At 38.7% G+C, this 11,140-nt stretch overlaps 2 protein-coding genes and 1 non-coding gene across 3 annotated transcripts; 1 reads left to right on the forward strand and 2 right to left on the reverse strand.

Moving 5' to 3' along the window:
• Positions 1-2,727: 2,727 nt before the first annotated feature.
• Positions 2,728-5,756, reverse strand: LOC112088441. Its single transcript, XM_024158722.1, has 6 exons — positions 5,380-5,756; positions 5,109-5,287; positions 4,629-4,727; positions 4,091-4,520; positions 3,452-3,921; positions 2,728-3,332 (listed from the first exon to the last, which is right to left on the reverse strand). Exons 1-6 carry the CDS (start codon positions 5,754-5,756, stop codon positions 2,728-2,730), a joined length of 2,160 nt encoding a protein of 719 aa, XP_024014490.1.
• Positions 5,757-7,135: 1,379 nt separating this feature from the next.
• On the forward strand, positions 7,136-9,716 carry LOC112088442. The gene is made up of 4 exons (XM_024158723.1): positions 7,136-7,432; positions 7,532-8,824; positions 8,945-9,170; positions 9,220-9,716. Exons 1-4 carry the CDS (start codon positions 7,136-7,138, stop codon positions 9,714-9,716), a joined length of 2,313 nt encoding a protein of 770 aa, XP_024014491.1.
• On the reverse strand, positions 7,613-7,719 carry LOC112088749. The gene has a single exon (XR_002900687.1). It is a non-coding gene; the product is annotated as a small nucleolar RNA R71 (small nucleolar RNA).
• Positions 9,717-11,140: the final 1,424 nt, after the last annotated feature.

The raw sequence follows: 11,140 nt of genomic DNA on the forward strand, positions 1-11,140 counted from the left end.
AGTAAAGGGTAAATAACTGTTGCGTTAGTTGGATAAGTGAGAAATAAATGCTGATTGGAAAAGCAAAGAGGTAAGTCGTATAAATGAGAATAAAGTTTTACGGTGCAGTATTTAATAGAGGAGATATATGTCAACTCAAGAACTCCCAGTATTTGAGAAAGGCAATCAGAGTTATGAGTTTCCAAATATATTTAAAAAAGATCACTTTATCATACTTAATATTACCAAAATAGATGGAAATTATATAAACTTCTCACTGCGAAATATACTGTTATTAGTCTTGTTTATACAATTCCAACCCTTGAATGTTATAAATGGGAAACAAAATAAAGGGAGGATCAATAAATATATACTTACTGTCATTTTTTCTTCAGTTACAGAGTTCAAGTATACATAATAAATAAGGCAAATGTAACATGATTGTTGTGTCGTGTGTCGAGGGTGTCAAGTTTTACCCTAAATGAAATCAATAGCCGCAAGTGCACAGCTGATCGATTGTAGTACTTAAGGATCGAATCCACAGGGAAGGAGGCAAAAGCCTTTGAAAGAAGTATAAAGTAAGGAAGTCTAGAACCAAACGGTTTTGTGGGGGTTTTGGTGGTGTGTTTAAAATGTAAAAACGAAATCTTAAAAGAGAATAAGGGAATTAAATGGCCTAATAACTAAACTTAACGAAAATGAGTAAAAACGCAAAAAACGGAGATTCTAATTGCTTAAATGAAAATCTACTAAAAAGGAATGAGAATATTGAACTAAAGCTTGAAATAAAAACGGTGTAAATCAATAGGAAAGAAGGCGTTGGGGTTCAGGGAAGTTTTCTCAGGGGTACGAACGATTCAAAACATTGCTAGAGAGTAAATTTGATAAGTTCTTAGGTTAAACTTTTCGAACTGGAGTCACGGACGTATGAATACGCCACTGTCGTGATCATAGACAACTATCTCTCTAAACCCTGACCAGTAGGTTTCCACTCTGGCCCTGGAAGAGAAGAGATGCATTATGTTTAAGACTCGTCCTCATTCACAAATCGCCCATAGGTAGGTTTCCACTCCTATGTTTGTTTTGCTCTCCCAAACTAGATCTGATACCTGATGAACACTTTCGTGTCACCAAGCATCTGAAATAGATTGTAGTTCATGACGCTACTCTCATGCAGTAAAAACGAATTCAGAAGAAAAAGTTCTAAGATTCGGCTCAAAAACTCATGGAATCCTCATCGAACGTATAAATCCCCATCGAAAATCCCTTAATCCCAACAATAAAACTACTCAGACATAATGAACGAAATCAAAAACATAGTATTAATAAGTAGAATAGAAACCGAAATTGAAAAAAAAAGAACAAGGGTTCAAGAGACAAATCTCTCTCTTCCTAAAACCTAAAACTTAAAAGTATTCTAAAGCAATAAGAAAAATAGCATATATGATGTTCGATTAGGGTTCCTAGGACATGTATTTATAGTGCTCAAGACCTCTCTGGACGTCAGTTAGGGTTTCTCCAAATGAGAGAATCATTGTGGGCTTCAGAAATGGGCTTTTGGGCTCGGAATTGGCTGGCCGCGGTCGGGATTGCTGTGACCGCGGGGAATGAGTGTTTGGCCGCAGTCGGGATGCTTCTGACCGCGGGAAATGGCCTGTTGGCCGCGGGTGGAGTTGCTTGCCGGCTGGTTTACAGGACATCTTGCTCTTCGCGTATCTTTTGATTGAACCGTTGGATTGCCAAGCTGTAAAGTGCACTGGAAAGCTGATACTTCCATCTTTAAGGTCTCCAAATTTGAGCTGGATCAGACGGTGAGAAGGCCTTCAATCAGGGGTGAACTTCTGACGGTTTGACTCTGAGCTGAAATCTGGTTTTCTATCCATTTTGTTAAACTTTTCCCTAAGTTACCTGAAAAGAGTCTTGGAACTACAAATACTAGAAAAACGTAATAAAAGTACTTAAAAGCAATTAAAAACATAAAAAAAGTATTTCAAAACGATCCATAAAAGTGATCAAAATACGGTGTTATCATAACACGACAAAGAAAATAGAATCATAAACAATACAGATCAATGAGAAATTGACATAATAATTAAATTCATGTATTTGTAGCTTTAACATATGGGTCAGAAAATAATTCAACCATCATATTCATATCCATCGTGACAACAGAAAATTAATGGTTTAACATTATTTATAGTACTCAAAAAACAAAATTTCATTAATAATTGACATAAAATCCCTGACAAGAACATTATAATAGATGAAGTAAATAATTACATAAACTGACTATCTCCGCTTCTAGCAATATACGTGGTCCTCGAGAATGTCGGATATATAAATTTCAGATTATACTATCCATTATAACTTCTTAATTATCAAACTTTCCAATTATTGTATAAGTAAAATTTCCACGGTACAACGAATTAACATTACGTTATGCTAAGTAGGTAAAAAAGTTTTGTTCATATACAAAGAATAAATGATACTACGTTTGATTACTTGTAACTTATTTAATTTTCCGTATAGGTTATAATATGTACTTTATATCTATGATAGTTAGTCATTTATTATTTATCACATATTTTGAAATTTTTTTAAATACCTCAAGCATGCTTAACTATATCTCCAATAATCACATTACAAAAATACTGTATAAAACAATGGAAAGCGTTTAGGCTGGTTCAGAATGACATTGAGCCACAATAAATAGGCTAATTTGATAATGTTTAGATATCGCATAAAAACCTAAACAGATTGTCGTAAAGAGCATCTAAAAATCTTACTGAACATATCTTTGTACACAACATTAGTTGTCTTCTTCTGCACGTTACCACTCTTATCAGTAATCAAAATCTTCAAACCAGACCTAGACTTCACCTTTGATAATGCAACATATAGCTGTCCATGTGAGAATACTGGTCTAGGTAGGAATAAACCAAAATTTTGAAGAGATTGATCCTGACTTTTGTTGATTGTCAATGCAAAAGCCAATGTCACAGGAAATAGTCTTCGACGCATTCTAAAAAGAAAACTCGGTTCCGGAGGTGTAACGAACATTCTAGGAATGAGAACCTTATCTCCAACCTTATCGGTTCCTGTTATGATTCTACCCTCTATAACATGGCGAGCTAAATGTGTAACAATCAACCTAGTGCTGTTACATAGACCTCCCTTAGGATCAATGTTACGCAAACACATAACTGGTGCACCTATCTTGAGTTTCAAACATTGTTTGGGTAATCCAGAAACTTTGATTCCATTCAAAAACTCTGTAGGATATGTTACCTTATTAGATGGGTCTTTGTCGTTGGGTGCAATGCTGTCAGCGCTCAGGTAGGTATGTAATTCACCTATAAATATATATTATAGGAAATTAAGTACTTTATTATATGTAGTGGGATTCAATAATATATAAATAAATATATATATATATATATATTACGTATAATATGTATAAATAATGTGTTACCTGGCAGCAATGACAACATATAATCGTTAATTTGATCAACATCTTTGTTTGTGGGACTCAAAATAGCACGATGTTGATAAAAGTCTTCAGCATGTTGACTACTTATTAAGTTTCCATACACTTCTTTAACTATAGTTTTCATTGGATCGCCACAATCTTTGATCAATAAATCTTTTGGAATATCAATATCCACAACGCCATCATTTGGAGTATTGACTTTACCATCACCAACAACTAATATCCATTCAGAGAATGCCTTAAGTTCAGCGGCAGCGACATCACTTAGTCCAGCAAGCAACCTCATATTCTTTGTAAGTTGTAAAACTTTGCAATCATCCCATAGTGCTGAAGAATTGATTGTTGCCATAACTGTTTCTGATCGGCCATCATGAGGAATCACCGGAAGTATCTGACGGAAGTCACCTCCAAAAACAACCACCTTCCCACCAAATGGTTTTCTCACAGGTAATCTGATGATATCATTTAGACTTCTATTTAAGTTTTCGAAACAATACTTGCTCATCATCGGAGCCTCATCCCATATAATAAGGTCAGCCCTTTTCATCAAATTGGAAAGATCTGATCCAGGAGGCATATTGCATTGTGAAAAAAACATCTGGATTTATTGGGATTCTGAACCTCGAATGTGCTGTTCTACCACCTTCTAACAACAGAGCAGCAATCCCACTCGATGCAGTGTTGATAACGATCTTACCTCTAGATCGAATAGCGGTTGAAAGGCAACTCCAACGAAATGTTTTACCAGTACCTCCAAATCCATATACAAAGAAAACACCACCTTTGTTGTTCAAAACGGCATCCAAAATCTCTTCATAAACACCTTTCTGCTCATCTGTTATCATAGCCAGAAGTCTCTCATTCTCTTTTCTTTGATCCTCAGCATTGTAATTGAGTTCATCATCAATCAATCGGTTGCCGTTGTACTCCATGAAATTATCTGGTTTTGGCATACATTTAAATTTCTTTAGTGAACGTCCTCTGCTTTCTAAGAAATCCTGAATCTCTTGCAATGCTATATTTTTAATCTGCTCGGTCGATAGATTTAAACCTGAAACAATAACAACACACAAAGATATAGTTAAGCATGATGACCAAGTTGGAAATTGTATCTTGTAGAGCAAGCTTCATGTATTAAATAATTACAACTATTTCATACCTTCATATCCGCTTTCAAGACGACGTCTGTAAAGTATATCATCAGTCAAATACTCATAAGTTGCTTCCCAGACTACACCAGGTTGTGTTGAACAATCACCTAGCAACATTATACTGAAAAAAGCCTGAGATACCATCCTGAAGCCCAGATGCTAGCTTCTTTGATGCCTTCGATATATTCTTTGTCATCATCCAACAATCCTAACACATCACATGCTTCTTTGAAAGTATTAAAGACAACACCATCAACTGTTTTAATATCATCATAACATGTTGGACCTCTGACTATATTAATTAACATCCTCAGATAGTACGTACATCTCGTCACCGTTTGGATGGATATGAGCAATCCTTCCAATAGTAAAGCTTCGTTTTCGAGGCTTCCACTCTCTATCCTTTAGATGCCAAACAAATTATGTTGGTGGCTCTGCATAAGTTAGCTTACACGCATCTGGATATTTTTTACATGCTTCAAACCAACCTAGAAACATTGAAACACTAACACCAACCCGTTTCAAAATAGACTCAAGAGGTTCGTCTTCATCATGGACATAAACTTCACGGTTCGGGAGATGGAAGCAAAGTTTTTCCACCGAAACACTCCTATAATGAGTTGGAAAACCTAAAATTTTCCATGCTGCTTTGCAAGCAGAGACGTATCTACATTTTTAGGGAAAAAAGTGTTTTAAACGTCTCAAAAATATTTTAATCATATAGGCCATATAATATATAGGATTATTGCAAAAATATACCTGCAGTTATAATAATTCTTAATTTCATCCACAACTCCATCCTCATCTTTGTCTAAACCCGCAGAGACATAGTCAGGACCCTTATGAATATATTTGAAAAGATATTTCACAGCACGCGTTTGAGTGCACCACTCAACATTTATATGTGGACGATAACGTAGCATAAGATCCCTATTGTATGGAACAACATATCCATTGTCAAGATTTATACCATTTTTGGTGAAAACCCTATTATCCCTGCACCGCCGGTATGATGGAAAGCCGTTTGAATCCATCAAAGTTTCATCATTGAAAGGTCTTGGAAAACTCTTTGAGCACTTCCCGTTCACCATGCAAACATTGTCAGGTTTAGCAGCTCCACACGGTCCATGCATCATTGATATATCATGGTTTTTATGGTTTTTGTCCATGATATATGTCTTATTTATAGAGTCTTTTTAGTGTTTTTCGAGTCTTTTGGAGTCTTTACAGGTCCTAGGAACGTTTGGAGCTTAATTGGAGATATTGGAGCATTTTGGAGCTAAATGGATGGATTTTCGTAAAGGATGATTTCAGCTGTGCATGAGTGTCGCTCGATACTACCATCGGTGTCGCTCGACACCGAGGACCACAAAAGGGAAAACGTGATTTTATCCAATTTCTGAAGAATCTGTGAAGCCCTGAAGTCTTTAGTATTTACAAAAAGGCCCAAAACGTGTTTTTAAATTTAAGAAGGGTTTTCTGCCTCCTTCATCGATACCTTTTACTTTTGAGACTTTCAGAGAGAAAACTTTTGTCATCTATACTTTCGAGAGCTCTTGGGGAGACAAGTCTGAACTCTGTAGAGAGAAGATTTCGAACCCTTGTTATTTATTCAGTGATTTCTTATTTGCAATCTATTCATTCATGTCTGTTGCTTTAATATTCATGTCTGAGTAGTTAACTTGTTAGGTTTAGGGTTCTCATAAGGAATTTCATTGAATGTTGGATTGATTTGCTAGTTAGGGTTCATAATCTGATTAGTTTTTCACCATAGGTTGTTCTTAAAGCTAATTCTGGACTGGCCACCTAGAACTTAGATCTTAGGTTTATTGATTGACACGAAAGTGTAATTGAATAATTGGAAAGAACCTAGGGTGAGCAAAGTAGCTATCCGCAAAGAAATTTGGTTTAGATACGTTGTGAACATATCAAACCTGCACTTAAGGCTAGTTTATATCTTTAGGATTTGCAAAGAAATTTGGGATTCTACGATTTAGACTTAGATAATTCTCGCAACGAAAGTTGGTTAATTATAATTTCGTGATTTGAGTTCAAGAACCGCGCTTAACCTGAATCCTGACTAGTTGATTTATCTGCATTCTCTGATTTCCTGAGAAAAACCCTGAGCCTAATTCTTTTCCATCGAGTTTACAACCGTTTTGATTTCATTGCTGCTTTTAATTTCATTGTTTTTGCTTAGCGTAATTCGAGTCTAATTGGTTTATTGAGTGAATCTCTCGTCTCTGTGGTTCGACCCCTGCAATACTACAACTGCACATCTGTGCTCTTGCAGAGTAGCTCTAGAGATTAAACTTTGAGCAGATCAAGTTTTGGCGCCGTTGCCGGGGACTTGATTTTCGCCATTAGACTTTAGTTCTTGAGTTTCGACTAAGTTTTTCTTAGTGTCGAGCGACACCAGCACTGGTGTCGCGCGACACCCATCGTTTTTCTTAATTTTATTTTTTTACTTTATTACTTACATTGTTCTTTCTCTTTGTCTCAGAAACCAGCAGAGATGGAGAATGCATTGGCATTGGTTCATGATGATGTTGGAGTCTGGAGAGACCAAGATGGTCATGTGTGTAATGAGAGAGGCCAGCGACTTGATGGAGAGGGTAACATCATCAGGACGCTGGGTGACTACAACAGACCTGAGCAATTCTATGCAAATCGGTCTTCGATTCGCGCTCCTGCGTTTCAGAGGAATGACTTTGAGCTGAAGCCTGTGTATTACACTCTTGTGGGACAGCATCCTTTTCATGGTCACTCTCATGAGCACCCTATGGATCACATCGAGAGGTTTGAGGACTTGGTCACCAGTATCAAATACAATGGAGTGTCCAATGATTTCCTCCTCTGCAAGTTGTTTCCTTATTCTCTTGGTGGAGAAGCAGCTAACTGGTTGAAGCAGTTGGAGCCAGGATCACTCACTACTTGGGAGGAGACCAGGAATTCCTTCCTGCACAACTTCTTCAATGATGCTAGGTCTGAGGAATTGAGAACAAAAATTTCGACATTCTCTCAAGAACCAACTGAAGCGTTCAAGGCTTCTTGGGTGCGATTCAAATCATATCAGAGAGATTGTCCACATCATGGTTTCAGTGATGTTCAGCTGCTGGGTATTTTCTTCAGAGGTGTTGATTGGAGGTATCAGATGGCGCTTGATGCTGCAAGTAATGGGAATTTCAACACCAGATATCCTGAAGATGTTGTTGTGCTTATTGAGAACTTGGCATCTAGCAATAGTACCAAGAATGCAGACTCTCAGCGAAGGAAGCAGGATGGAAACATGGATGGATCGCAGATTGCTGAGGTGAAGGCTAAGCTGGACTCTGTGCACAGTCTTCTTGTGGGTAAGAAATCTGTCAGATTCGAACCTGATGAAGAAGCTGAGCAAGAGGATGTTAACTTCATCAATGGAACTGGATTTCAGGGCCAGAGATTTGGTACTCAGTCAGGGAACATGAATTACAATGGAAATAATCAGAAGAGTACCTTCACAGGTAATCAGAACTCTTCTGGTTATAACTCCAATCCTCAGTACCAGACATCCTACTCCAACAACAGGTTTTCAAGGAATTATGGTTCTCCTCCTCCTCAAACTCCTGATAATGAGATGAAATCTATGCTGGAACAGATCTTGGAAGGTCAGCAAAAGATTACTGTGGATTTCAATGGGAAGATTGATGCTCTGTATCTGGATTTGAATGGAAAATTCGAAGCTCGGAACACTCATGTCAAAAAGCTGGACATTCAAGTTGCTCAAACTGCTGAGGCTGTAAAAAGGCAAGAAGGATTTCTTCCTGGGAAGACTGACACCAACCCAAGACATTACTGTAGTGCCATCACGTTGAGAAGTGGTAGAAAGCTTACTCCTGAGCTTAAAAAGGGTGTTTCTGAGGATGAAATCGTGGAACTGGAGGAATCTGCTGAAGATTTTAAAACTGCAGAGCCGGTGTCGAGCGACACCACCACTAGTGTCGCGCGACACCAAGTCGAAGATACGAAGAAGGCACCAGCAGTGTCGAGCGACACCACCACTAGTGTCGAGCGACACCAGCCGCCATCTGAGGAAATCATCACCAAGAAGCCAAAACCAGCCGAGGAAAGGGTTTACAAACCTAAGATTCCTTACCCAAGGAGTCCTAAGAGCTCTAAGCAGGAGCTAGACGATGCCAGATGCAAGGCTTTGATGGAGAAGCTTGTGATTGAGATTCCTTTGGTTGATGCTGTGAAGATTGCTCCTACTCTCAGACACTATGTGAAGAAGATAGTGACTAATAATCTGAGTCATGAGGAAGGAGTGATGATGATTTCTAAACAGGTCAGTGCTGTGATTCAGAATAAGATGCCAGAGAAGCTTTCGGACCCAGGAAGCTTTGTTTTGGACTGCTCTATCTTCTCAGAGAGGTTCAAGAGATCGCTGTGTGATCTTGGTTCGAGTGTCAACCTCATGCCATACTCTGTAGCTGTTAACCTTGGGATGACTGACTTCAAGCCAACTAAGATCTCTTTGATTCTAGCAGATCGATCTAAAAGAATCCCAAAAGGTGTCTTGGAGGATGTTCCGATTAGTTGGTGATTGCATAATTCCTACAGATTTTGTGGTTCTGGAATATGGAGAGGAACCCAAAGATCCTCTTATCTTGGGAAGATCGTTTTTAGCTATAGCTGGAGCGGTAATTGATGTCAAGCATGGTAACCTTGATCTCCACCTGGGAGATACCATCATGACTTTCAAGATGGAGAAGCTGAAGGATTCAACCATAGATGGTCAGACATTCCAAGTCAGTGCAATACCTGAAGTGATAGTTGGAGATCCGAACGTGTTTGATGCTGAAAAGGTGAGAGATCAACCTGAGTTGACGAAAACGTCTACAGAACCAGTGACTGCTGTTGATCAGGAAGCTCACAACATCATGTTCCATTCATCTCCACCAATGCAAAGGTCAAGGTCACCCAAACACAGATCTCACCCTGGTGCTATTCCTGCATTCCTTGGACGACCTCATGCGCACAACGCTTACACACCACCATGGATGAGACGACTTTCACAGAGGCATTCTTTGTCACTGTCTGATCCACCAGATGCATAGTCCATCCATCAAGTCAAGCTAATGATTTAAAAAAAAAGCGCTTGGTGGGAGGCAACTCACTGGTAAGTCTGTACATAAGTCTTTTTGTTTCTTTTGATTTTTGTTTTATGTTTTTGTGTTTTAGGTGTAACAGATACGAAGTGGTTGGTGTCGAGCGACACCACCATCAGTGTCAGTCGACACCAGTCAAAAAAAAAAAAAAATTAAGAAATCAGAAAACCAGAGTCAAACCAGAAATTCGGATGAATCTGCTGCAATTCAGTACGAAGAGAACAAGTGTCGCACGACACCATCATCGGTGTCGCTCGACACCATCATTGCGGCCAGGTAAATTCTCTGTTTTTCCTGCGTTTCTCTGTTTCCTTCTTTTGTTTCACCAACTTCGGACTACATAACACTGGGGACAGTGTTGTTTAAGTCTGGGGGAGGTAGTTGCTGACATTTTGTTTGTTTTTCTTAGAGTTAGTCGTGTCAAAAAGTTTTTGAGTCAAAACCTGTTGGAGATTATGATGCTTTTCTTGGAATCATTGTGCTGACCTTTCATCTAAGTGACCACTGCTGCAGATTCAGTCTAGATCCGACTAATGAAAAATCCTGAAGCTGACCAGTTGACTAGAGGCGTCCATGTTTCCAACAGAATCCACTAACCTGAGCTAATTTCTGAACTCTTTCTTTTACCTCATTGATGTGACTGATGTTCATAGAGCTTGATTCCTCGTTCATACTTGACAAATGAAAGCCTGTGTGAAATTTAATGTTGGTGTTTCTCTCCCTGTGACGAGCTAAAAGGTGAAGAAGAAAAAGAAAGAAAAAGGCGTAAAGATTGAAATGATTTTCGCTTAGGAGTGAAGGGCTAGGAAAATTTCCAAGGATCGCATTATTTCACTTCTAAGTTGGAATAATCACACAAAGGAAGGAAGCGAGGGGTAGGAAAGTTTCCTATGACCCCACTATTCGCTGAAAACCTTTGATACAAGGTAAGGGGACAACTCGGAGACTCGATGGCAAACACCATCAGTACTCGCAGCTTTAACCTTATCGTGTATATGCCATAAAAAAAAGTGGATGAGTGTGCGAAAAGAACAAGTTTGGGGGAGAGAAAAGTACCAAAGTGTGTATGGCTGATTTTTTTGAGTATAGTACGGGAAAGAATCTAGAAGGTTCTTGGCATCTGAATCATCAGTGAGATCCAGCGATGAGGGTTTATGGACAATGTTGTAGAATTTTGGACTTAATCTGTAAAGCTGTGAATGTCTGCGGAGAAGTACATGGTGGTTCGATTTGGAATGATGAAGCAGTATTTGGGTTGCAGGGTGATCGGTCAAAAGCGATGTTCCAATGAAAGGTTGAGTCTCCGTGTTTTCAAACCTCTTTCTCTTATTTGGTGTTCTGTTTGCTTGAGGGCAAGCAAATGCTAAGTCTGG

Source organism: Eutrema salsugineum, unplaced genomic scaffold (assembly GCF_000478725.1).
Source record: "Eutrema salsugineum unplaced genomic scaffold, Eutsalg1_0 scaffold_14, whole genome shotgun sequence".
Lineage (NCBI taxonomy): Eukaryota > Viridiplantae > Streptophyta > Magnoliopsida > Brassicales > Brassicaceae > Eutrema > Eutrema salsugineum.